Below are 27,483 nucleotides of genomic sequence, written 5' to 3' on the forward strand. Positions count from 1 at the left end.
CTAAACTTGAAGATAACAATATGAAATGACTTAACAACCATCTAATAATTTTAAAGCCACCAAAATATGTCGATTGGGCAGCTAATTTGGAAGTTGCGGACCTGATGCAAACTCATATTTGTGGACAGTCAGTAACAACAACAATGTAGCACCTTTTTGGCATGAAACAACCCCTTCTAAGGCAGCGATAGGACTATAATGCACCTCCAAATGGAAAACAAGCACCATCTAAGTACTTGAAACAGATTTGTAGACTGAGATACCACTAGATTAGCCACTATCAAGGCAAATATGCTATCCTTAGTCACTGTTGTAGCTAGCTGAGTATAGGTAAAGGTTGAGACACAAGTAGAGATCATGGCTGCAGAACGTTCCAGGACCTATCTTAGGCACACACGTAGGATGGTTGCAGGGTCGAGTGATCAATGATATTGGCTCCTCTGAGCCTCGAACATTTGATGATATGGATTTCATATTCCATGAATTTTGTAGACATTTGACTCTATTTGTATTTCTAATGTGTTATTTAGTTTAGCTTATTTCCTTCAGCTCAAGGCTAAAATTTGCGTTTATACTTATGTGATGAATGTAAACTTGTGTATGTGTTCAAAATAGCTTCTATTTGATGAGATTATTGTGTCTTTAAGGTTTTTTTATTAAAGGATGCATGAAACAGGTTTTAAATCCTTAAAAATCTTTGAATTTCGTGGGTTTTTCAATTTGCCGAGTCTTGGCTGAGTCTTTGCCGAGTCTGGGCGCCTAGTCCGAGTCAAAAATCAGCTTGCTAAGTCCGAGTCTTGTAACTATGGTCTCTAGTCTCTCACCTTTGCAAATGAGTCAAGTTTTTCAAAATCTGGAGGAGCCATCAAATCGGTGAGGAGAAGGAATGGTCGAAGGAGTGTTTTGATGCTATGGATGTGCTCAGATAGGTCGAAGGAGTAAAATCACAATTTCTTGAGGTCAATTCTGACAACTTTCTATTTTTAGGAAATTTTGCTTTTTTGCCCGGGAACCTGCTTTTTTTTCTTTCTTTTTCCTATAAATAGAAAGTTGCTTTTTTTTCTGGATATAGAAAGTTTTCTTTAGTTGCTTTTTCGGGATCACAGGTGGTCATCGAGTTAGAAAAGTGTCAAGTCAAGGGAATTCATCTGGAACAAAGCATGTATAAAATAACTTTCGAATCTGGAGGATAATTTCCAAAAATCTAATTGAAGATCACAAGAATTTGACTAAGTTTGGATCTTGGGTTGAGAAATTCCTTGTCCAAATCAGAAAGAGTGCCTATCCATGGAAGAATTTCTTGATTCCATGTGAAGTCCAACCAAGAAAAGCATAAAATTCTTGATCAAGTGCCAGGTTCGTACAAAACATGAAGGAAATTTCCGAGTCACAATGAAGTCCGCCCTTGGGAAACATAGAAAATTTCTTGTCTCAAGCAAATGCCGCCCTCAAGGATAGCACAAACTTCCCTTTCCCATTGTCAAGTTCACCCTAGGAGTGGGTGAGAATTTTTTTTAAGTGTTGGCACTTTGAAAAGGGAAAAGCTAGAATTTTGGCAAGTATAGAGAGATGAGAAAAAATTCTAAAGCCAAGATGAAATTTGCCTAGGGAGATTGGAAGAATTCCTAATTCAAGATGAAGTTTACCCTTGGAAAATGTGAAAGTTCCCTTTCCATGTGCGAAGTCTGCCCTCTAGGCAAGTAAAATTCCTTATCCTACTACCAAGCCCGCCCTATCAAGTGGCATTTTTCCTTATCTTAGTGTGAAGTTCGCCTTGGGACATGGAAAAGTTCCTTGTGCTCATGCAAAGTCTGCCCAAGGTGAGGGAAATGTTCCTCAAATGCAAGCAAAGTCCGTCCCCCTTGGTGTGAAAATTCCCCAAGTCATGAGGAAGTCCGTGGACAGAGGAAAGTTTTGGCAAGGATTAAAGCAAGTAAAGCAAGGACAAAAATTTGCCCAAGTTGAGAAGGAAAATTTGGTTAAGTTGGAGTGGATTAAAGCAAGAAAAACGAAAGTCGAAGGCAAGAACAAAATTTGCCCAAGTGTTGGAGGTAAAAGGATTAAAGCAAAAAAAGATAAAGCACAAGGAAATTCGCATAAGTGAAAGAGAGAAGAGTTTGAAAAAACAATTAAAGCAAGTGTGGAATTAGAGAGAATTCGCCTAAGTATTGATGACAAGGTGAATAAAGCAAAAAGGCTAAGCACAAGAAGAATTTTCCCAAGGTGAAGAAAAGGAGAAAACTTGGCTAAGTATAGATGAATAAAGCAAAGGTAGAAAACAAGAAGAAATCAGCCCAAGTTGAGGAAGAGAAGATTTAGCTAAGTGTTTTGGCAAGTGAAAAATCCTCAACCATGCTGAAGCCCGCCCATGCCTTGGGGCAAAATTTCCAAGGCAACATCAAGTCCTCCCAGGCTAGCTTAAGAAATTTCCTTGTTGCAGCATGAAGTCCGTCCAAGGAGGGGATTAGAAAATTGGTTAAGTGTTGATACCTTGGAGAAAAGTTTGAAAGTTTGGCTAAGTGTCAAGGAAATTCCTCAAGCAAGAAGAAGATTTGTTCAAGAAAAATGAAGGAGAATTCGGCTAAGTGTGGGTGGATTGAAAGAAAAGTTGAAATCAAGTGCCAAGTTTCCCTGAGGATAGTCAAAATTCCTTGTCCAAATGTTAATTCCAGCTTGGGAATAAGAAAATTCTTTGACCCAACATCAAGTCCACTCAAGCATATGGAATGCCTAAGTGTTGTAAAGGTTCAAAACTCTATAAAATTTGGCGCAGTGTTGAAAATGTTCAAAAGTACAAATTTCCAAGTCATCTTCCAAGAGAAATTTCACTTCAGATTTGTCAAGTTTTATTCGAAATCATCTTTCTTTTTTATGCTTTTAGGGGCAAATGTTTCAATTTCCAAAATTTTACTAGGTCTAAGAATTAACCTTTGAAAATTTCTTCAACTTTGCACTCTGGGCTGGAAATTAACATCAAACACCCACGCCTCCCCCCCCTCCCCCCCCTTATTGTTTTTAACTTAGAAATTTTTTCATGATTTTCAGGTGGTAGATGTTAGCTCAAGGAGGGATTTTAGAAAGACTCAAATGAAGTTCAATAACAAAGAACCTAAAGTTGGAGTCCAAGATCGTGATGGAATGGAAGAGGGTTGGGGATACCAACCTTGGCCATGTGGACCTTGAATACTTCAAGAAAAGAAGAAGGAAAAGAAAATTCCTTAATTGATAAATTATTCTTGGAAAAGATGAAGATTCATGATGCCAAAATAGAAGAAACAATCAAAGCAATCCAAGACAAGGTTTTCGTCACAATCTCCGATATGCTTGAGAAGGAAATAGTTTGAGACAAGGACATGAATGTAGAGAACCTGAAGGCCAAAGTTCAAAGCAACTTCTTCACTTCCGCAAATCCAATCTGGAAGCAACATTGAGGAGGGACTTTGAAAACTGATAAGATGGACCTGATGGAATACAAGGTCGACATTATGCCAAGTGTCCCAATAAAAGAGCTGGGCCCCATAGTGATCAACTTCATTGAATTTGCTGCCAAAGGAAAAGGATAAGGGATGTCTGCTTCTAGAAGAAAGTTGGATCTATTAGTTGTTTATTTCTCATTGGTTCATTTTGGATAGCTATGTTAGCTTGCCCTAATTAGGGTTGATGTTTTAATCTTGGCCGTTGATCTTGAATCAATTTGGGCCGTTTTTTGTAATGGAGTGTCTATGTAAACCCTCATCCTCTCATTTGTAAAGGGAGAGATCTTGGAGAAATTGTCGTAGTGATACTTCTTAAGTGCTAAGACATAATTCATTGTTCAATTGTTGGTGAATTTGGTCTACTTTTGCAAGTTAGCTTGGTTTCTTGGCTCTCCTTAGAGTAGGTTTTATTTCCAAGCTATTAGATTGAATGAAGGATTTGATGGAATTGCTCAATGTGGAATGATGTGTTCATACTTTTGATAATTGGATGATTTTCAGTTATTGTGCAAAGTTAGCCTGAACCTGTAAACGAAATCTAACTTCTATTGCTTTATTCATTGTTCAAAATGTTGGTGAAAACGAGTGATATGAAAATCTTTTGAAATCCTTAGAAGATAGCACCATTCTTGTGTAGTTGTTGAATTTGGTGAAGCAAGAATTGGTTTTTGATTCCACTTTTGCAATTTCTGTCTCTTGAGTTCATAGGATTAGCTTAGGGTTAGAATTATCTTCCTAAACCTTTATCTTTTGCCTTTTTTTTCAAAAGTCTAGTAGAAGTAGGACTGAAAAAGAGCTTATTGCAAAATCATTCCAAAAAAGAGAAAGTTACAAGTGTTGGGAATCAATAGAATCCTTTGATTGATTCACTCCTTGAATTATTGTGTAAGTCCCCCTTGAGATTACCAACATATCGCAATGAACCAACTGAGACTATTTGCATGAATCTGGAACCTTGGAGTTGTCTTTGTGATCACACAGTTCGTCTATTTAGCACATAGAATATTTTGATCAAGAGAGAATATGAAATCTTTGGGTATTTTATTCTGAGTTGCGCGTGCATAAAAAACACACCAACACCACAACATTGATATCTCTGAATTAGAAATGCTTGCCACCTCCATCTACAAAACCTTGGGTCCACCTATGTATAGATTCCACTTAAGCAAAAGGTTAGCATGCAAGGAGAGTGTCCCCTCCATAGGGCGAATACTAGGCTTTGATGGCAAATATTAGGAAATTCCAACTATTTTGATGATTAAATATAATTTTTTTTGCATAAAATTATAGGAGAAACTATGCCAAATAGGCTATTGAATCCTCAATACAAGTAAATGGTAAATAATAAGCAAGATAACACCAAATTTATCCTAGAAAATTGTTTTGGGAAAAACCCAACAAGAAAACACTGCATCGTACCCTATATTAGTAATAGAACATAGTTACAATACAATGAGACTTTCATCCGTGCAAGTCTTCTTTAGTAGTAAAAAATAATTGCACTCCTTCATATGAACAATCCAACAACAAATGAGAATGTGTTATAATAGCATTATGCAAACATACATCCCAATCCATGACTTCCTTAGAATACTGGCAGAACATGCAATTTGCTCACTAGAGACACTCCAACATATTCATACAATGCCCATGTGCTTGCTTGTTTACATCAAACTTGCACAAAACTATCAAATGGTATTATATAGAACCATGTGCATCCTAAACCATGTGCCTAATGTGTGACCTCTCACATCCCCAAGACATCCCATGTGGTCCTCCGTGTTCAATTATTACCTCTTAATATTAAATGCATTTAAAAAAAAATAAAAAAATATTAAATGCATTTTTCTAGCGTGACTCCCACATTAAATACATTTGCAATATTCCATACACCATTACAAGTGCGCCCAAGATTGTCTTAGTGTAGCGTCCACATCCTAAGTCCTAAGATGCTGCACATCTTAATATCATAATAACAATATTATAATATTATTACTAATATTATGCAAGGTATATAAGACACCTTTCCTAACAGTTACACTTATCCATGGACTATTTGTAACTGTCAGCCATCTTGAAGATGACCTACAAATGCCCATAGAAAAATCCCAAAATGGTTATGTGGTGGTTTTCTTTGGTTCAACCTATGGGAGACATTTGCAGACTTACCGAAAGATTAACTCATGCCAATGCTCTCATACATTCATTTGTTACAACGGAGATAGAAATCTACATTAGGATTCTATACTGGCAATGTGCAGCAGCATTATGACAATAAAACTCAGCATTTATAGCAGCCAATTATTACTATATAATCGACTTGGGTATCTTGATTAACTTGGCAATCAAGACAGCATTTAATCCTTGGTTAAAGTAAGTACAATGATTAGAGAACATCAATTTCTAGTCATTATAAGTACAAGAGCCAAAGTAACAATCGATACTCAACTTGTCTCTTGCAGACATCTCTTCTGTACCTTACAACAATCAACAAACAACAACAGTCAATTCTGCTCAACAAAAACAATGTAGTCAGTAGTCTAGTCAACCTGTGATCAATTCCTTGATGTGACTGTTACCCATGTTGACATCAGCACTCAGTCAAAGCCCAAATCCCTTTCCTCTTCTCTATGTCTTACAGGAAGCTGGAGATAGAAATCAGTCTTCAGCGTGCTTTAAATAAAGCTATTCATTTGGCATATATATGTAATGAATATTATGTATTAGCACTAACATTAGTCAGGCCAATCAGCTAAACAATTGTGATTAGTGCAGTTGGCATTTGTTGGCAAGGAGGGAGTAAAATTTTATACCTAAAAAACCAGAGCATTTGATTGTAATAATGATGCCATGATGATGTTAGAAATCAGTTATGATGGTGTCATATTCTTATTTGGTCAAATTTGGTTTTTTTGTTGCATTGCTAGTTTAGGCTTTTCTCCAATGGTTTGGCTATGTAGCAGTGCTTCTCTTCGTAGTGAAGGGCTTATTAGGGAGGGTGTCACAAATAGGTCCTATGATTTACAGACCTCCCAATATAAAACAAAAAATGAAATACAATAATTTAAAAGCAGCGCGAGTCATGTTTGAGGCTTTGAGCAAAAACTATGATATATAAATTCTCTCTTGAAAATATATGAAAGCATGTAGAACGAACTTCAATGAATTTTTAATGTTTGGTCAACTAAGGTTAGAGACAGACTGAGTCAATGTGTTCCACTCTCTTAAATTAAAAACAAGGTTTTAATATGTACAGATGAAAAGAACTAGAAATTGTGAATTTTTTTTCTCAATTTAGAGGGTTTATGGTACTATGGGACTTACTATATTTTTTCAGCTTAATTTGTACAATGTGATAAATATTGAAACACATTTAAGAGATCAAACATTACAGAACATGGGCTCTTGCAATTGATTTTCTATGAAAAAACGCCTAGGATGGTCACTATATATTACAAACAAAACTGATAAGATTGTCTTATGGTTTGCTACCGTTAGTTGAGCAGACTAAAAAATTGAATTATTAGAGGCAATTTTTCTTATCATCTATATGGTTTTACTGATATAAGTCACTAGAACCCCTGGGTATATATGCTATCGTTTTTGTATAACAATATGTACCAGGCAATGAGAATAAGAGTACTGCATTGAACTTAATGGTTATTGTTTATAGAACTTCTGCGGGAGAACAAACGGATGCTAGACAAATCTATTCGTGATATAGAACGTGAAAGACAAGGTCTGCAATCTCAGGAGAAAAAGCTTATTGCAGAGATTAAGAGAACAGCAAAGCAAGGACAAATGGTATATTTTTGTAAACTGAAAATGCACATAATTAATCTGACTGGATTAAGAAACCAGCGAAGCAAGGTCTCATTTATGCTTTGTCTTCTTTTATTTTATCCATGATTTTTCCTATGGCTTGAGTTGATTTTACATTTCTGAATATTGTTTCAAAATTTAATGATGCAATGGATGCTAATTAAAAGATATGGTTAACATTAATATTATTAAGTTGTTCTAGCACTACATCATTTTGCTTTTGCCATCTATACTTTGTAGGCTGATTTGATATTGCCCGTCAATGAGACATTGAACTCTCATACCATATGCTAGTGTTGCATCATCATAAACATTGTCAGGAAGTGTTTGCTCACCTAGAAACAACAAAAGGTATTTTCGAGTCTTGATTTAATATTATTTTAATGTGACCTGACACCTTTACGTGGAAGTGTGGATAATTTATGCACTGTCTGAAACATTTAATCTTGGTGTACATACAGATCAACTTGTCAATGCATGAAGCTCAACAACGAAAGATTTATTAAGCATATTGCCTGTGATGATGCTTTTATGCAGCCAATCAACGCTCTACAGCTAATGCATCACATGTTAAAGTATTATCTAAAGCAAAGAAGCAATAGTTGGGAAAAAATCCCGATTATTCCCGATTAATCGGCAATCAAAAGCTGCTCCCGATTAATTCCCCCAAAAAATCGGAAAAAATCGGTGCCGATTTTCAATGATTTTTTCCATTTTAATCGCCAAAAAAAAAAAAACGATTAATCGCACTACGCGAAATCCCGCAAAAAAAATGCCGCGAAAACCCTAAAATGTCCGCAAAATTCAATAAATAGCCGTCTACTTTCAAGCTTACTCACTGAGCTCGTGGCTAAGGGTTAAGAGACGAAGTTGAAGTCGAAGGGAAGCGAATAGAAGTTTGTTTTTGGTCGCGCGACAGAAGGCATTACTGGCGACTTCAATTTTTGAGGTATTTCTATTTACAATTCTTCCTATACTATTTACCACAGTTCTAAAGATTCTAGGGGTTTGGTAACTGTAGTTTATTCAAATGTGGGTAAACTATAGTTCAGTTACCAGTAAACTATGAACTGTATTCGTTCATTGTTTACTGGTAACTGAACTATAGAAAACATAGTTATTTAGAACTGTATGTTACTATAGTAAACTATTTTTGATAAACTATAATACAGGAAGAACTATATAGTAAACACAGTTATTTAGAACTGTATGTTGCTATGTTCAATCAGAAATACAGTTTACTACTAAATGATAGTAAAACTGTATGTTTTAAATGATAGCAGAATACAGTTTAGAACATACATATTTCTAAATACATTTAGAACATACTATTTCTGATTACTACAGTTCGAACTATGATAGATTGTTGTGTTGCTATGTGTATTCTGATTACTGCTATTTCTGATAGCAGAATACAGTTTACTATCATAGTTATTCAAACTGAATGATAGTAAACTGTATTAAGCTTACTATGATTATTCAGGTTACTATATTACTGCTATATACAGTTTACTATAAATGATAGCAGTAATACAGGTTACTATGTTACTATAAATAAGAATAGTTTACTATAGCAGATTATAGAAACCAAAGAACTCGCCACAACCCTTAGCAGGTTAAACTGGTTATGTAGTGATAGTGTCAACGAGGATTATGTGAGCATAGATGATGTTGACACAGACTTTTGGAAGTGTAGTTGAGATAAATTTAATGTTACAGCGTTGGTTAATATTGATGATGCTTGTAGGGAGGTGGAAAAATATAACAAAGATGTGTAACAACAATTGTGTTCGCATTACACATTATAACAAGATGTACAAAATCCTACCATAGGCTAAAGTAATTTTCAGATTTAAAAAAACCAATACAATAACAGTTAATGTAGTGATATTATCAACAAATATTATATGAGCATAGGTGATACTGGCACAGATTTCTGATTAAACATAATTTCTGATTAAAACATCTCACATCTGACATAATGCTGATTAGAACATAGTTTCTGATTTAGAGAACCCAACATGTGAAAAAAACTTAATCTTAATTAGAACATAATTTCTGATTAGAACATTTCACATCTGACATAATGCTGATTAGACAAATTTTTTGATTTAGAGAACCTCACATGTGAAATATAGATTTGGTAGCTTCTTTAGATGGACTAAAGCTTACTATGTTTAGAAAACCTAATCAAATCAATGAATGAGTGAAACATCAAGAGGGCTAGTCCAAATGAATTAGTGAGACACCTCTTCAATTTCCTGGGGCTAGTAAGCTTCAAATATTCCAGCTTTAGTAATGTTGGATTCTGTTAAAAAAGTCCCTGCAAAGGAAATGTTCGAGTACCGTGAGCACCTAAAAAGAGACTGGCAACCTCTTGAAAGTTTTCCACCCTAACAAATGTAGATGCTGCATGACAAATGTAATTGCTGCAGGTTTTTCAAATCGCTGAAATTATTGGGTAGTGATAGATGGTTGTCAATTCAGGTTATTCTTAAAGGTCATTTCATTTAACACATTTTGACACATTTTCACTAGCCCTCTTGATGCTTCACTAATTCATTGATTTAATTAGGTTTTCTAAACATAGTAATCTTTAGTCCATCTAAAGAAGCTACCAAATCTATATTCCTCAAGCTTATCTATTGAAATGGTTAGCATCCCTTATGAACATACAACTGTAACATTTAAATGCTAAAAGACTGAACTAAAATGTTTTTGTAGAACTGATTCTTGATCACAATGCCACGTCAAAAAGACTTTGCGTGGACACATTGCACAATAGTTTCTGGTAGCACGAAGGTCAAGTGCAATTGGTATCTAGAAGAGATCAGTGGTGGAATTTATCGTTTCAAATGACATTTGTCCAAAGAATGAGGAAATAACATTGTGATATGCAAAGCATGCCCTGCAGATGTCTCGTATCAGGCAAAGCAATCTCTTGACGGGATTGCTAAGAGTAAGGCCAAAAAGGCAAGAATTGGGGTTGAACTAGGTTCTAGTTCTGCAGATCCCAGAACGAACCATTTGGGTGAGGAGGATGGCGAAGATGGGAGTTTCAGGGAATGTGGGTCAACACCTAATTCTATAGCACGTGGACCAAACACAGGTGGAGGAAACATTAATACTTTCTTCCAACTTCGTACTACACTAGGATCACAAACCACTTTGGAGAGTACAGGATGGAGGAAAACTGTCACTGAACAAGCAAAGAAGGCAATTGGTAATTTTTGGTAATCCTCTCACACGACATTCCATGCTTCCAGAAATCCATATTGGCAACCCATGGTAGATGCTATTACAGTTGTAGGCCCTGGGTTTCAAGCCCCATCTTATGAGTCATTGAGGGTTGGTATGCTGAAAGATGCAGTAGAGGATGTTCAAGATGTTGTTAAACAACATCGGTTACAATGGGCTAGAATTGGTTTCAGTATCATGTCAAATGGTTGGATTGATAGAAGGAACCAAACTCTCATTAACTTCCTTGTCTCTTGTGAGATTGGCATTGTTTTTTTGAAATCTGTGGATGCATCTAATATGATGAAATCCACAAATGCATTGTTTGAGATGTATGACGTGGTAGTTACGGATGTAGGGCCACAAAATGTGGTTCAATTTATCATAGACAATGCTGCTGCTTGTGTTGCTGCAGGGAGACTCCTAATAGATAAATACCCTTCCATGTTTTTTACACCATGTGCAACACATTGCCTTGCTCTAACCCTAGAGGACATTGGAAAAATTGAATGGGTCAAGGAAGCATTTCAGAAGTCTCACAAGGTTACCAAATTTGCCTATAATCACACGAGGGTTTTGGCTATAATGCGCTCTTTCATAGGAGGCAAGGAGCTAGTTCGACCAGGGGTGATGAGATTTGCAACATATTTCCTTGCATTACAAACATTATGTGAACAAAAAGGTAATTTGAGGCAAATGTTTGTTTCAACTGAGTGGATGGAGTCTGGCTTCACAACTCAAGCAAATGGCAGAGTACATGTATTCTACCACCTTTTGGGAATCGATTGAATAGATTGTAGAATTTTCAAAGCCTTTAGTAAAAGTCTTGAGACTAGTGGATGGGGAAAACCCCCCCAGGGATATGTGTATGAGGCCATGGATAGGGCCAAGGAGGTGATAAGGAGTAAGTTGGAAAATAATAGGGATAGGTATATGCCGTTGTGGGACATAATTGATAGGAGATGGGATGGACAGATGCACACTCTTCTCCATGCTGCGGGATACTTGCTCAATCCTGATACTTGCTCAATCCTTTGTTATTCTATAAGATTGACTTCATGGAAATTGATGTTGAGATCAAACAAGGCTTCTTCAAGTGCATGGAAAAAATGTTTCCTAACTTGGAAAAATTTGATGCGGCTACGATAGAGTTGGAAGTGTACAAGCATGCTAAGGGTTTTCTCTCTTCTAGGGCTGCTATACAAAGCAGAAAGACCATTCAATCAGGTAGACTCTATAAAATTTTGACACTCTTTATTTTGCCAACATTCTCATTAAGCTTGTTAAGATTATAAGATATTCTTAGTCTTACAATATCATCTCCATATAATGTGTTTTTCAGTTGCATGGTGGGCTTCTTTTGGAGACGAAATACCAAATTTAAGGTGGATGGCAGTGCGCATTTTGAGCCAACCATGCAACTCATCAGCTTGTGAGCGTAATTGGAGTGTTTTTGAACACGTAAATTCCAAGAAATGCAACCGCCTATCACAATAACGAATAAATGACTTGGTATTTGTTCATCACAACCTCCGCTTGAAGATAAGGAAAGCTTGAGGTGAGAATATCAATATATAGTTGCAGTTTTTGAAATTGTATTCACTATTCTTTGTGTTTTTCACTTGTAAGGCAAACACTAATTTCTACATGGGCAAAATCAGGAACTATTGAGGAAGGCTTGCCAATTGACCTCGATGAGATATATCCAAAGTGTGAGTTGATTGCTCCTGCTGCTGCTGATGATGATGATGATGTTCATAATGATCGTCCACTTGAGACTGAAGATTTTTGTAATGTGCCTACTAGTTAGAGATCATTGCCCTCCAAAACAGATTGTTAGAATACAACAAATATATATATATATAACTAATCTAATTTGCAATTAAACTTCAATTACTTAATTAACACTAATCTCAATTCTTATTTAATAAGAAGGATACGAGTGCAGTACTGGGAAATGTCCTTAGGCGGTTGTGAAGCTCACCTTCTTGGAACCCATCTTAGTTCCAAGCCATACCAGAAAATCGAAGGTTAATTCGATACCTGTCTTGGATGTAATTTCTTACACCCAAGCCATACCAGGAAATCGAAGGTTAATTCGATTCCTGTCTTGGATGTAATTTCTTACACCCAAGCCATACCAAGGAAGACCATCATATATGATCAATTCTTTGCCTTGGATGATGCATCTCATCATCCAAGTCTACCAGAGAGGACTGGCCAGATCCGTCTTTTCTTGGATGAACTTTGTCAACCAAGCCATAAGATATATGCATATAGATACTCAGTATATACTGCCTACCAGGGATTATCATAACCCCTACATTAGACTAAGATAATTTCTTCCCAATAGCCTCTATCATATAGCCACATCATTCATATTACATTCCACAATTCATTATCATTTTCATTCCATAATCTACATTTACATATTCCTATATTAACATGTATTTAGTAACATATACTCAGAAAATATTCATTAACATGTTCTCAGGAAAATTCATTAACATATATTCATGACTATTCATTAATGTATATTCACAAATATTCATTAACATATATCTAGAACTATTCATTAACATGTATTAAAATATTCATTACTATATATGTGTGTGTGTGCCACACACGTCCACACACATATATATCCTCTGTGAACCACACACATCACTTACCTGTCGTAGTCTGCAGTTTGCTGTTGAAGCTCCTAGACCGTAGTCCGCTTGCTATCCTCCCGTCTCCCTTCCTGTCGTATCACTTGTAATGTCCCCTACTAAGTTTAGGCTTGTTTTAACCATAATTAATCCATCTTGACATACTTTGGCTTAAACTAAATTGATTAGGAGACAGAACTATCTTTAACATGAATCCAATCAGTGATAACAAAGAACATAGGCTTCTTCCTAATATAATCTTAAACATTCTATCTGATTTATATACTAATATTTATTATTAATATATATATATATATATATATATAGCTTTATATATATTTATATACATTATTTATTCTTAGATATTATCATTATATTACTGCAGATGCAGATCTTATAAAACATTATAATAATTATAATTATATTATTATTATTATCTAGGTTTATATTACTATTAAATTCTGCATAGGAATGTTATCGGGCTTCAAATATTAAGCATACATATTAAGCACATCCCTATGCATACCAGCCCAAAACAAATGTCACTGCCTGTAACTCAATAACATTTCTGTTCTAATCTGATCCACACCCCCCCCCCCTCTATGAATGCTGGCAGGACTTACTTATATCTGCGATTCTCCAAGAGGAGTGTCTTGTGATAAAACGTGTCTATTGCCTTTTGGGCTATCGCACCCCTTTCCCATACAATTCTCAATTGCTGTTTATAATAATCAATTTCCTAATTATAATCGCACCCTTTCATAAGTAGTTGTTTATGATTTCTGTGAATAACTGACCGTTAATCTTTTTATCGGTCAAGGTGCATAATTATCCTTATTATTATCATTAATGACAATGTTGATGTTAACCGTATTTACTTCCCCGTTCTGTGAGGACCCTCACTAAATACAAATAATATATTGGTATCTCGATATCCTAATTATCATGGTATTTAGTGGTAGCGCTGCCTTCCCTTACAAGTTATGGTCATGTTGTGACCATTTCACACATCGCCCCATTTAAAATGGGGACCCCCTCTTTTTTTGCTCGTTTTTGCTCGCCTTTCGCTTTGCTTTTTAGGGTTTTGGTAGTTCGTCAGTTGTCTGGATTTAGGGTCAAGCCTTAGGGTTTCCGTTACTGTCTTTTCAGGCCAGAATCCAGTCAGTCTTGAGAGCTTTTAAGCTTCCTTTTGTAGGATGCAATTTTGAATAAAATGAATTCGCCAGAATGGTCTATTTTCAATTGGAATTTTGAGTGCAGAGTCTTAATTTGTCTAAGTGTTGATGATGAAATGTGAATTTTATTCAATTGAGTAATTTTGACCTAAAATTTTGAGTTTTTTGATATTTGATCCTGGGCATGGGGAATGATTTGTTTTTGCCTTGTGAAGTGATTAAACTTGTGAAATCATGATATTTTGGCCTGTAGGAGCAAAATCGCTCCTGTCCCTCAGTGAAGGACCGGAGCTCGTTTTCAAAAATCTTACTATCTCTGCAGGATCAAGATGATTTTTCAAGTGGAGGTGGTAAAGAAAGGCGTGATCTTTCCGTTGAATATAAATTGAAGAATTTCGTGAACACGGAAATGCCTCAGGAGTCAAAATTGCTCCTGTCCCTCAGTGAAGGACCGGAGCTCAAAATCAAATATTGCTTTGTCCTTGCAGGATTTTAACAACTTGACGATTTGAAAAGGTCCAAGGAGATGCATTTTACCAGTTGAATATAATTTGAAGGCACAAACATGAAGAAAAATGGCCAGAATGCCAAAATCGCTCCTGTCCCTCAGTCAGGGACCAGGGCGAAATCCATTGTAGCTCCCGTCCCTCTCCCAGGGACCAGAGCGAAATTCTTCATAAGGCATGTCTTAGGCAAAGATCAAGCAAGTTTTATGTTTGAAGGCAAGAAAGGAGGTGAATTGAACTCGTTGAAGACAAATTGAAGATTACCAAACATCTACAAGGGACCCAAATGCCTAAGTTCGCTCTTGTCCCTCAGTCAGGGACCAGAGCGATTTTTACCTTAGACAAATTTCTTGCCAAGTAAGAGCAAATTCCAAGGCATGGATGAGTGAAACGGAGCACTACAAGACCATTGAAGATAATTTTTGAAGTTAGCAAAGTGAGATGAAGCCTACAAGAGCAAGATCACTCCTGTCCCTCAGTCAGGGACCAGGGCGATATGATGGTTATATTGCCTTTCCTCCAAGTTCAAGACACTCCAAGACGAAGTACAAGGTGGTGAGGACGTTTTAAGGCATCTCAATGAAGAACGAAGTATCCAAAGTCGCCAATGTTGAAGGAATTACACCAAGACACCCAGTTCGCTCCTGTCCCTCAGGCAGGGACCAGAGCGAAATTTTCATAAAGGCCTAGATTTTGAAAGTTTAACAAGTATTAAGCAGCCAAGAAGGACCAAAGGACTTCATTTTACACGATGAAAGCAATAGCAAGTTGATGAAAGCAAGCATGAGCACAAGACATTCAAAATCGCTCCTGTCCCTCAAGCAGGGACCAGAGCGATATTCATCATATTGGCCAAATCTTTCAAAAATCACGTTAAGTCAAGATCATGCGAGGTGGTAAAGGGTCTAAGGCATCTTAAGAAGGTGATATACAAAGGTTTCAAACGTCAAATGACTATCAATTGAGCCAAGGAAGCTATATCGCTCCTGTCCCTCAGTCAGGGACCAGAGCGATTTTCATTAAATCATTCATTTTCCTTCAAAATCAAGACAAGGCAAGGATAGGCAAGATCAAGGACATCATTTAGGAAGCAATGAACGAAGAACAAAGGTTGAAAGATGGCGAGTTTTGACTAGAACATGGAGATCGCTCCTGTTCCTCACCAAGGGACCAGGGCGATAATCCTCCAAACATCTATATGCCTTGTGGAAGTCAAGTGAAACAAGCGTGGAATGGAGAAACTATGTCATTGCTTGCCATATAAAGAGGATTGGTGATTAAAGAAGCGAGATCAAGGAGAGAAACACCAGGATCGCTCCTGTCCCTCACCAAGGGACCAGGGCGATATTTGCTAAAATACTTGTTATCCTTCGAAGATCATGTCAAAGCAAAGTTGCAAAGGGTTTAAAACGTCATTTGGAAGGCGATACAAAAGAAGTGAACGTTAAAAGGTGACAAATTTGAGCTAGGATTCAAAGTTCGCTCCTGTCCCTCACCAAGGGACCAGGGCGAAAAACACTCAAATATCAAATTTGCCTTGTAAAAGACAAGTAAACTATCCGTGGAATGAAAGAATAAAGTTGTTACTTGCCTTGCGATACAAATTGGCAACTTAGAAGGCAAAGACCAAGGAATAAATACAAGTTCGCTCCTGTCCCTCTCCAAGGGACCAGAGCGATATCACCTCAAGAGGCACTCATTTGCAAGGTCAAGTCACCCAAGTTTGAAATTCCTAGCAAAAAATGCCAATTCCAACGCAAGGATGGAGACTTTGAACGTCAAAAGTGCAAGAATCCAGGCTAAATTGAGATTTCGCTCCTGTCCCTCAGTCAGGGACCAGAGCGTGAGGTTTGAATCTTCCCACTTCTTCAAATTTTGGCGCTAACAAGCATTTTTTGAATTTATTTAAATGCTAAATTCGATAAATTTAAAAATTCAATTAAATTAGCATTTAAAATTTGCGCAAGATGTTAATTAATTATTTTTGCCTTGTAAAAAATCAAATTTGTTAAATTAAAAAACAAAGGTATTTATAATTAATTATTAATTATTAATTTAATCAAATGAAGCGCTTGGGTTTATTTTATCAAAGTCGGCCTTTATTATTTATTTAAAAATCGTTTAAATTGCCTTATTTTTACAAGTCGGCCTAGAGGCAATTAAGGAGGTAAGCGCTTATATAAAGGAGGTGAAGATTTTCATTTTCACATTATCATTTTACCATCTTCATTCACATGCGATTTGAGGAAGACAAAGAGGAAGTGCGAATTGTATTCTCCAAGGTGGTGCGAAGTATTATCCAAGGAGGTGCGAACTTGAAGTTTGAATTAAGGCGAACTTGCCAAAGACCACATCAAAGACATCTCCAAGGGTGGGGAAATTGATAAGAAGGACGTTTGTTTGAAGATCACGTTGAAGGCTTCTAACGTTAATTTTGCCTAGGCGAATTCCATTTGTTTTGCATTCTAGAGTTAGCTCTCTAGTGAGGTATGGCGATATGATTTTATTGTTTTAATTTTGAATTGTTGATCGTCATTCCTTCAAGTTTTGAATTTTGAAATTTTGAATTTCAATAGCTTGATCGTTATTTAGGAAATGATAACTCAAAGACTTATCATGAAGTTTCCTAAAATTAATCTAATCTATGTTATGCATTGCAATATCCAGTTACTTATTGTGAAATGTTGTGTAGGTATGGCGACCCCTAAGGCGGGAGCATCCACCAGTCGTCCAGCTCTCATGAAGGAAGATCAAAAGACCGAAGAAGTGGAGACCAAGATCGTGTTGAAGTGGAGCAACATTGGAGATACTAACTTGGGCAACTTCAGCACGAAGAAGTTTCGAGATGTCCCTTACATTGGCAAGCCATCACCTGTCGCCTGGAGGATAATTGAAAGTGGCATCATTAAGGCGGCCGGCTTCCCTCCAGCAGTACAGTGTCATGAGTTGATGATCGAGTGTGCTCGTCATTATGATCCTCAATCCAGAACGATCGTGTCCAAGGAAGGAAACACTTTAGCTTATCTTTCAGAGGAAGCTATAAGTGAGGCTTTCCATCTTCCAGAGCACAGAGATGTGGTCTACAAGAGCATAGAAGGAGCCAGGTCAATGTATGAAGATGATCCAGATGCTTGCCTAAGCATCATTAACAAGAACTGGTTACTCAAGAGTCGTCCTCGCCTGAGTAAGGTACCGAACACACCACACAGGATTGATTTCCAGGAGGAGTACAGAGATTTGATTACAATGCTCAACCGAGTCACAGGAGCCCCTCAAGCTTTTTATTTTGAAAAATGGATGTTCTACTTCATCCAGGTGATAGTTCAGGGTAAAGGAACAATTCATTGGGCTAGAATGATTAGCCATTGCTTGGACGTACAGTTGAGGAGACTCAAAGCTACCAAGTCCTTCCACATGAGTTCATACGTCATCTATGCCTTGATCAGGAGCTTCAAATACGCAGGACTACCTCACAGAGGAGTGATTGGAAGAGGACCCGGCGAGGTCAGAGTTTGTGATTCCTATGTCCACTTGCATCATCCGCTAGGAAGCAACTACAAGTTAGTTAATGATACCTTCACTATGAACATCACAAGGACGTTGCAAGGTGGGATTCACAACAGATTATCTTAGGATGCACAGGAACTATTAAAGAGGTACGGTGCTTGGTTTATCCAATTTCCGAAGTTTACTTATATCAGAGTTCATGGATGTCCTTCACCTCCATACATGTTGCCAAGATATCCGACAGACAGAATTGTGTTACTTGAGGTAACAAGACAGTTGGCAGCTTATGCGAAGGCATTCAGACACAGACATGGAAATGGAGTTCCGGTACCTATCATATTGGGCAATTCAGTTGAGGTATGTCCTAATGCTTTAGCCATGGATGACGCAGAGAAGGAGTTAGCTTTGTATTCTTTTTCATCCTTTGCCTTGAGAGAAAGCTTTGATCCACATGGATATATAGAGGAGACAGTCGGTAGGAAGTTTAAGCATGAGTTTCAGATAGAAGATTTTATGATGAATCTCTTAGACGATCTTGAAGTGAAAAGAAAGATGCATTCTAGATTGCCTTTGGATTTCATCAGGAAATGCAAGATTTACAGAGTGGCCGACCAAGCATAGGACAGTGGCAGACATCTCCAGTCATCTTATGATCGAGAAAGCAAATCAGTAAGGTTAGATTGGAATGAGCCCGAGGTCGTGGATCTAGATGCTTTGATGGCTCCAGTCTTGTCATGTACTCGCAGATGGGTTGATGTGCAGCATCTGAAGTTGAGAGAGCAAGGCATAGCTATGACTTTCACTTTGGAAGAGAAGCCAGCCGAAGGTGGAGCTAGTGTAAGCGAAGGTAATCCTAATCCCAGAAATGCAAATGAGGGCAACCTTCGAAGTGCAAGTGAAGGCGATCTCCATCCAAGAGGCTCGAAGAGGAAAGAGAGACCTGGAAAGAGAGAATCTTCCAAGAAGAAACAAGAGGCCAGCCGAGATCGTTCATCCGGTACATCTTCTCGACAAGAGAAAAGGACACTTGAAGTAGAAGAGTCTATGGAATCGATGGTTCAGAATGATAAAGAAGGACAGGTACCTCAAGGGTCACCAAGTGGATCTCTCCAAGATTATGAGTTACATGAAGCCAAGAACAATGACGAGGCAACATCTCCTCACAGAGAAGAAGAAATATTGCATAAGGAGATTCAGGTCAAAGAGACAAGATCAGCCATCCCAGATTGGTTGAAGGAAAGATTAACGAAGGTGATTGTGATCGAGGACGAAGACAATGTGATTGATTTAGAGAGCCTTGTTGGACATTCCCAGGAAGTGACAGAGAAGAGAAAGGCCACCAAGATGTCTAAGATGATTAGAGATGAGACTGGATCCAAAAAATTACAGATAGCTACACCGGCAGTAGACAAGTATGAAGGTGAGATCCTAGCAGAGGAATATGATATAGAGACATTTGAGCTAGGTCTATCCACAGCTGAGCAGACACTAGATGATGCCACCGATTCCTTTGAGGCATTAAAGGACAAGCTTAGAGAAGAAATGGAGAAGAGTAGAAAGCTCGAGAGAGAGGTCGGTGCATGGAGAACATATTTCAGCCATCTCAATCGGCCTTTAGGACGTCAGGATCCAGCAAGATCACCTATACAGGCACTTCCCCTTCAATCAATTGGTGAGGCAGAGAGATTCAGGAGTATGGTCCAGCGTATGAGTACTTGGATGGATAAATCTCATACAGTTGCCGTAGAATTTGCAACAAGGATGATGGAGACTATTCATAGGGCTATTCAGGTTCTTGAGATCATCCACAATTTGATGATAACGGTAGCCGCTTTTGCTCATACCAAGGATGTTATCATTCCTGTCTTGAAAGTAATTAGACAAACATCGAGGAAGGTCTTAGCGCAGGAAAGGATTATGGATGGAGGACCTCACAGTTTACTTCAGTGGTCAACCTTACTCCAGATGAAGGAAGTTCTCTTCGAGGACATCAGTACCAGGTGCAGTCATGTTGAGGAGGTGATCAACCCGATCCAGGACAGAGTATTTGAGGTACTACGTACCATTCTTGGCAGGAGGATCGAAGTTGAGACAGATGTGGATTTGCAAGAATTGGAAGATAGAATCAAGGTCATCTTTTGCAAGGACGTCAATATCACAGATGAGCAACAGGACCAGATGTTTGCTACCATGCTCCTGATTGAAAAGACTAAGGAACTTGAACTTACATGGGACACAGCTCTTCTAGATGCATTTGATCAGGTCATCCACTTGGAAGAAAGAATGAAGAATCTTCCCGAGATTCCAATTGCTGAGATTGAGGGAATCGTATCAAGATTCATTGCATATGCTAAAAAGGAGCATTGGAAAGGGAATAAGATTCTAGATGAGAGGTTGTTATAGATGACATGGCACCCTAATTGTCATTGGTCTATGTCTCCTAGATTTTCGTGCCAAATTTATAATTGGCTATGCATTTAATGTTGTGCAATAAAAGGGGAATTTTTGTAACAAACCCTAATTAGGGTTTAGGTGTCATGATCTTGACCGTTGATCTGCTTTCAATCTGGACCATTCATTGTAATTGAGGATGCTATTTATACCCTCATTTTCATTTCATTTGTAATAGAGATAGTTAAGAGATTAGAGAGAGAGTTTGATGTATTAGAGAGATTAGAGTTTAGAAGCAATTTATTTTTGTAGCAAGATTGAGTTTGAGGAAAGGAATTCAAGCAATTGTTGTACATGATGACTTTGAAATCAATGAAATATTGAAGTTATGGTGTTTTGTTGCAACTTTCTTGGTTATCTTCATGGTTGTTCAATTCATTTGAATCATGCTCAATCAAAGTAGTGTGTTAATTTGAAGGACATAGTGTGAGACTTGATCTTTGGTAGGATTCGTAATCCAAAGCACTAGCTTCTTGCTGATTGTAGGAACGCCTTGCGTGGTCGACTGGAGATATTTGAATCACTTAACCTTCAATCATTATTGTATCTTGGATATGTACCTTCGTGGTAGTGTCTTTGATCTTTGATGCATTGAAAATCATTTCGTTACCTTAGAAGATCGCACCAATTTCAATTAAGTTGTTATTTTATGGCGAAATTGAAGTTGGTAGAATCTTGCCAAGTCTTGTCCACATGAAGTCATTCTTAGGGTTAGATTAGATTAGACCTCTTGCAGACCCTATCCTTTTGTTATTTTTTCGAAAACCTTCTTTAGTTTAGTAAGACTTTCGGAGTGTAAGGCCCCTTAAGAACACAGCAAATCACATCATACCGCTGGAGCTTATCCACACGTAGAGACCCTACTAACCAGAACATTGGAGTCATCCTAATTGATCCTTCATGCGAATCTTCAGCAGTTAGAGACTTTATTCAAGAGAGGATAAGATGCCTTTAGGTATTTTATTCTGTGTATGATGGTGTACAAAATACACGTCAACAGGTCACTGAGTATATACTTTGATATTAACTTTGTATGTATCTCCAAATTGCCATCTTTTACGACTACTCATTTCATTAATTAATTCTTTAATTTAATCACAATCTCTGGTTTGTATCTCTTTGACCAATCGTTGAATCTTTGTTTATCCCTAGTATATGTTATGGAATCGTTCCCATTTTAGTGCTCCCTATCACTGCCAATAAACACTAAAGCTGATTATCACTGTTTATTGCTGAGGGGACAATCTTGACACCTGCAGTCTACTTTTAATAATTAAATTTATTTATTTATTATTATATTTGTTTCTAATTACATTGTTATTATGATAATGAATGTTTACTTATTAATTTATCATTGATCAATTACAGTTACACATTGTTATTGATCAAACATTTAAATATCACTATTTTATTAATATGTAATATTTATTTATAATATTTTCAAATTATATAATATTAATTTATTTTATTTAAATATTTCAAGAAGAATTAATTTTTATTTAATAAATAAATAAATATTTAATGATTCCAAGTAATCATTTGTTGATAATTATTATATTAATTAATAATAGTTTCTTCATTTAGGTTATATATAATGATCAAGGGGGGGACATGACAGTCCGCCCTTCCCGAAATTGCTTGTCCTCAAGCAATTGACAATTTTTTCGTACTGAGTTACCCCAATAAAACTACAAGGTATATATATATATATATGTGAAGACATGAAGCATACATGAAATGTATACACAATACATGTAAGGTAGTGAGGCATGAAGCTCGAATACACTTAGTACACATGAAGCATGAGCCCTTAAGAGTATGTAAGACATGGATAGCATGAAGTAATACACACAAAGTCATTAAAACACATGCAAGGCTTAAAGTATACACAAAAGTAATACCTACAGCAGTATTCACAAATACACGCAAGATATGAAGCGTACACGTCACATGGAGGTGCAAAGCATGTATATGAAACACACACAATGTAAACACTCTATATACAAACTCAATACATCAAGCATACACATGAAATACATATAGTACATAAGGTATGGAGTATACACTTATATCTGCTTAAGTTAAGTAGCAGGAATTCACTTAAGTCATAGAGCATACAAAGCATGAAAATCACACATGGAAAAATATGTGAATCATCCACAAGAATACACTCAAGGCATGAGTCATTCATAATGCATGTAGACATATAAATGCATGTAAGGCATGGAGTATACATGTCAGGGGTAAAGCAATATGACAGGTACGCAAACATGAGCAGGAAAAAATGAAGCATACACAAAGTATGAAGTACACATGTAAAGCACATAAATACGGGCAAGGTATTAAGCACATTCATAAGCATTCACACCACTAGCCTTTAAAGCAAGAAGCATTTACATAAGTACATAGAACATGAAGCATATTAAACTTGTATGAATATACACATGGCATGAGCTAGGTAAGGAACATATATTAAGAATGAATTTAGTAGTCACAAAAATAGGAAGCATATTAATTAATAACAGTTTCTTCATTTAGGTTATATATAATGATCAAGGAGGGGACATGACAATTTTGATCTCATGACGGAAGCCAACGTGGGTGCTGAATGGGTTTAACGAATTAGGAGAGGCTTTCACCTGGGAGCTTCATCATCACGACCTCCTACCCTCTAGCATGTCATTACCTACATTTGATATTTTGGAATTTTGTACTTAGTTTACAGGTTGACTTTGTTCAAAGTCACAAACTATATTGTAATTGACATTTTGACATCTATCACCATCTAGATATTATTTATGGTGTAGTATATTTAGTGCAACGTAATCAGTGATATGAATATAAAAAATGAAAATCTATTTCCTGCAATTCATGTGTTCAAGTGTCTATTTTATTTGCCTACGATATTTCTATGCTATGGAAATGTCCTAAAATATATAAAAAAAGTAGTTTTTGATTGTTTTTCTGCAATTTTTTACGTTTTTTTGTGAATCCGATTTTTTCCCAATTTTTTGAAAAAATCTTATACTTTTGTTTTTGCCAATTAATTCCCCAAATGATTATTGCTCCCTTGATCTAAAGCATAGCCATTAAGGAAAAGTGTGGTATTTCTGCAATTATTGCTATATACAAGTTTTTTCACTTGAAACCAGGAAACTCTTGGTGACAAAATGAACAGAGGCTTGAAAAAATCAACTTTTGACAAGATCCATGCATTTTTAAACAAACAATGATAGCTGAATGCTCAGATAAATCTTGGAGACATGAGGTTTCGGCTACATAACTGTAATAACCCACCAAAATTTATTCAACAAAAATTGAGTATTCTTATTTTTTGTTTAATGTAATCATTATGTTTTATTCAATTGCACACTCTGGGCATCCATCCATTTAGGATTAGGCATTCATCCATCCGGGATGAGCATCTAACCATACGGGTTAGGCAATTGTCCATACGGGACATAAGATTCCATCTACCCAATACGGGATAGGCATCTACCCATACGGGGTAGGCATCTATCCAAACGGGATAGGCATCTACCCATACGGGGTAGGCATCTATCCAAACGGGATAGGAGATGCTCTGGCCAGAGACTTAGACTCATCGGGACCATTCGGGTCCTGAGCCACTCACTAAGTACTACACTCTTCTAACAAGAGTGCACCGAGGTCGCCGTCCTTGGGAGTAATTAAAATAATACAAGCTTGAATTCCGTCTCGGAATTTGGCTTAAAGCTTCGGGAAGTCAAGCGAATCCATACGGGATCCCTTCCGAGTATGCATTGAATTTCTTTTTCAATTTAATTATCTTATCTTTCAATTAGGATTCTTACTCAACCAAGCCTAGACCCCACCCACGAATGCCCGAGTATGAGGCACAACTCCGTCCCAAGATTGCCTACATACCCGCTTCGGCACGGGATCAAGGCGTAAAGTATGTAGTTCTATTTTCTATTCTATGGTTTGATGTAAACTGATTTTGTGGGTACGCAACCCTTTCTAGGGTTAGTGTCCCAGACAGTTTCTCTGCGGTTGCTACCCATGATGGTAGCGCTTAAGCGAAGGCTCAAGATGGCCTATTGCTTGTGGCCTAAAAATAACTAGATCCTAATTCTTATCATGAGCGTCACCCAATTGCAAATCACCAATATCCCTTCAAGATAAAAAGAAATCAATTTCATGAGAGCATTTAACTTGACCATCCCAAAAAGGGGTTTACTATGGTTTATCTCAACGGATGTGAAAATCATTTAAAAGTTATCTTATTAAATTATCGATCCAAGGGGGATTACCCGCCCCTTGGATTTTAACTTCCAAGTGTCCCTTTTTACTCCCCGACGATTTATAGGGATGATGCCACAGACGTCGTTAATGCAGCTTTATTAGGCGTTAAGTGTAGTAGTTCAACACGACGGCATTACCCGTAAGCGTGACCCAGAGGCACCGTATATACCGAACGCTGCTAGTTTTGGTTTTCCAACTTCCTTTGTTTAGTTTCTAAACTAAGAGCTTATGAACATCATGCTTGAAATATAATTATGAAATGGATGTACATAATTTAAACTTTAAATACTATTTGAAAAGAGAAATATCATTATTCTACAATTAAACGAATTAATACATGTATTGGCATGGTAATGATTATTTGTGAACTTATGAGTAATTGCATGAAGATAAGGAATGCGAAATAATATAAATGCAATGCAAAAGTAACGTCATTTACATACAAAATACATAAATGTTTTCTCTTATCGCGAGACTAATTAATTATAGTGTTACAAATTCCCCATGAGTGATTAGCTTATACTTTTTGAAATTTTGGATCAAATTGAAATAATAAGACTTATTTGTTTTTAAGTAAATCAAAATCATTGATCAAATAAAAATCCAATAATTCCCTAAAGGAATTGAAACAATAATTTGATTTCCATCTTTTGCTAATTTAAAAATAAATAAATTTGACTAACCAATTATATAAAATAAAAAAAAATTAACTTAAATTTAATTTGAAACGATATAAAAAAAGTAACTTAAATTTTTAATTAAAAACGATTTTAAAAATGTCATCGAAATTAATCATTAACAAGTGTATTGTTTAAATGTAGTAATTAGGGGGAGGTGGGGACCTGTTGTGACCATTTCACACATCGCCCCATCGCAAGTGGGGACCCCCTCTTTTTGCTTGTTTTTCGCTTGTTTTCGCTTTCGTTTTTAGGGTTTTGTTAGTCCGTTAGTTGTCTGGATTTAGGGCTAAGCCTTAGGGTTTTAAATCTTGCCTTTTCAAGCCAAAATCCAGTCATTTTTGAGAACTTTTGAGCTTTCTTTTCTAGAATGCAAATTTTGAATGCAATGATTTCGCCAAAATGGTCTAATTTTCAATTGGAATGTTCATACAGAGCTTAAACTTGTTTAAATGATGACCGTCAATGTGAATTTTTGTCTGACTGAATATTTTGACCAAATTTTGACTTTTTTGAAGTTTGATCCTGGGCATTGGAATTGATTTGTTTTTGCCTCGTGAAGTGTTAAAATGTGAAAAATCTTGTTATTTTGGCCTGTAGGAGCAAAATCGCTCCTGTCCCTCAGTGAAGGACGGGAGCTCATTTTCAGATATCTCATCATTCTTGCAGAATCCGGACAAATTTTACGTTTGAAGTGATAAAGAACGACAAGATCTTTCATTTGAATATAAATTGAAGATTTTCATGAGCACAGAAATGCCTCCAGGAGGAAAATCGCTCCTGTCCCTCAGTGAAGGACCGGAGCTACGATTCAAATTTCGCCTTGTCCTTGCAAGATTTTGAAAACTTAATGATTTGAGGACGTCCGAAGGAAGATACTTTGCCAAATGAATATAATTTGAGATGCAAAAAACGAAGGAAAATGACCTATATTGACTAAATCGCTCCTGTCCCTCTCCAAGGGACCAGGGCGAGGTACCTTGTAGCTCTCGTCCCTCTCCCAGGGACCAGAGCGATTTCCTTCATTTTGCAAAATCCAGACAAGGGTCGAGGCAAGTTTACGTTCAAAAACAAAGGAGAACATGAGATGAGCACATTGAATATAATTTGAAGATTTTTTGGACGTCCATACCAGTGCTAAATGCCTAGTTCGCTCCTGTCCCTCTCCCAGGGACCAGAGCGATTTTTGATATAATTGCCTTTGTTGCAAAATTACAAACAATGTCAGGGCATGGGCGGATAGAGTGAAGAAGGACGACTCCGTTGAATATAAACTTGGAACCTGGCAAAGTAAGATGAAGGCCACAAAGGAAGGATCGCTCCTGTCCCTCTCCAAGGGACCAGGGCGATACAATGGTGATGATGCGTCCCTCCAGAGTTCAAGGTCGTCCCTCCAAGGTTCAAGGCCGATCCAAGTTAGGACGAAGGGTGGCGAGAACATTTCAAGGCATTTCCATCAAGCGCAACGTTGCAAAGGTCATCACATGGAAGGATTTGCACTATAAAGACCTAGATCGCTCCTGTCCCTCTCCAAGGGACCAGAGCGATATTTCTATTAAAGCATCGATTTCAAAAGACAAGCAAGTTTCAAGCTACCAAGAGGGTCGAAAGGACATCATTCCACGCAATGAAGATAATTGCAAGTTGGTACAAACAAGAACAAGCATGTTATGATGAACTTCGCTCCTGTCCCTCAG

General features: G+C 37.1%; 1 protein-coding gene across 2 annotated transcripts in view; it reads left to right on the plus strand.

The window, feature by feature from the left end:
• The window catches only part of LOC131069115 (vacuolar protein sorting-associated protein 2 homolog 1), a 120,129-nt gene that overhangs the window by 44,440 nt on the left and 48,206 nt on the right, over positions 1-27,483 (plus strand). For both annotated transcript variants that reach the window (XM_058004429.2, XM_058004430.2), the window contains exon 2: positions 7,150-7,280. In XM_058004429.2, coding sequence (XP_057860412.2) covers positions 7,150-7,280 — 131 coding nt within the window. The remainder of the gene's footprint in view (positions 1-7,149; positions 7,281-27,483) is intronic.

Source organism: Cryptomeria japonica, chromosome 1, assembly GCF_030272615.1.
Source record: "Cryptomeria japonica chromosome 1, Sugi_1.0, whole genome shotgun sequence".
NCBI lineage: Eukaryota > Viridiplantae > Streptophyta > Pinopsida > Cupressales > Cupressaceae > Cryptomeria > Cryptomeria japonica.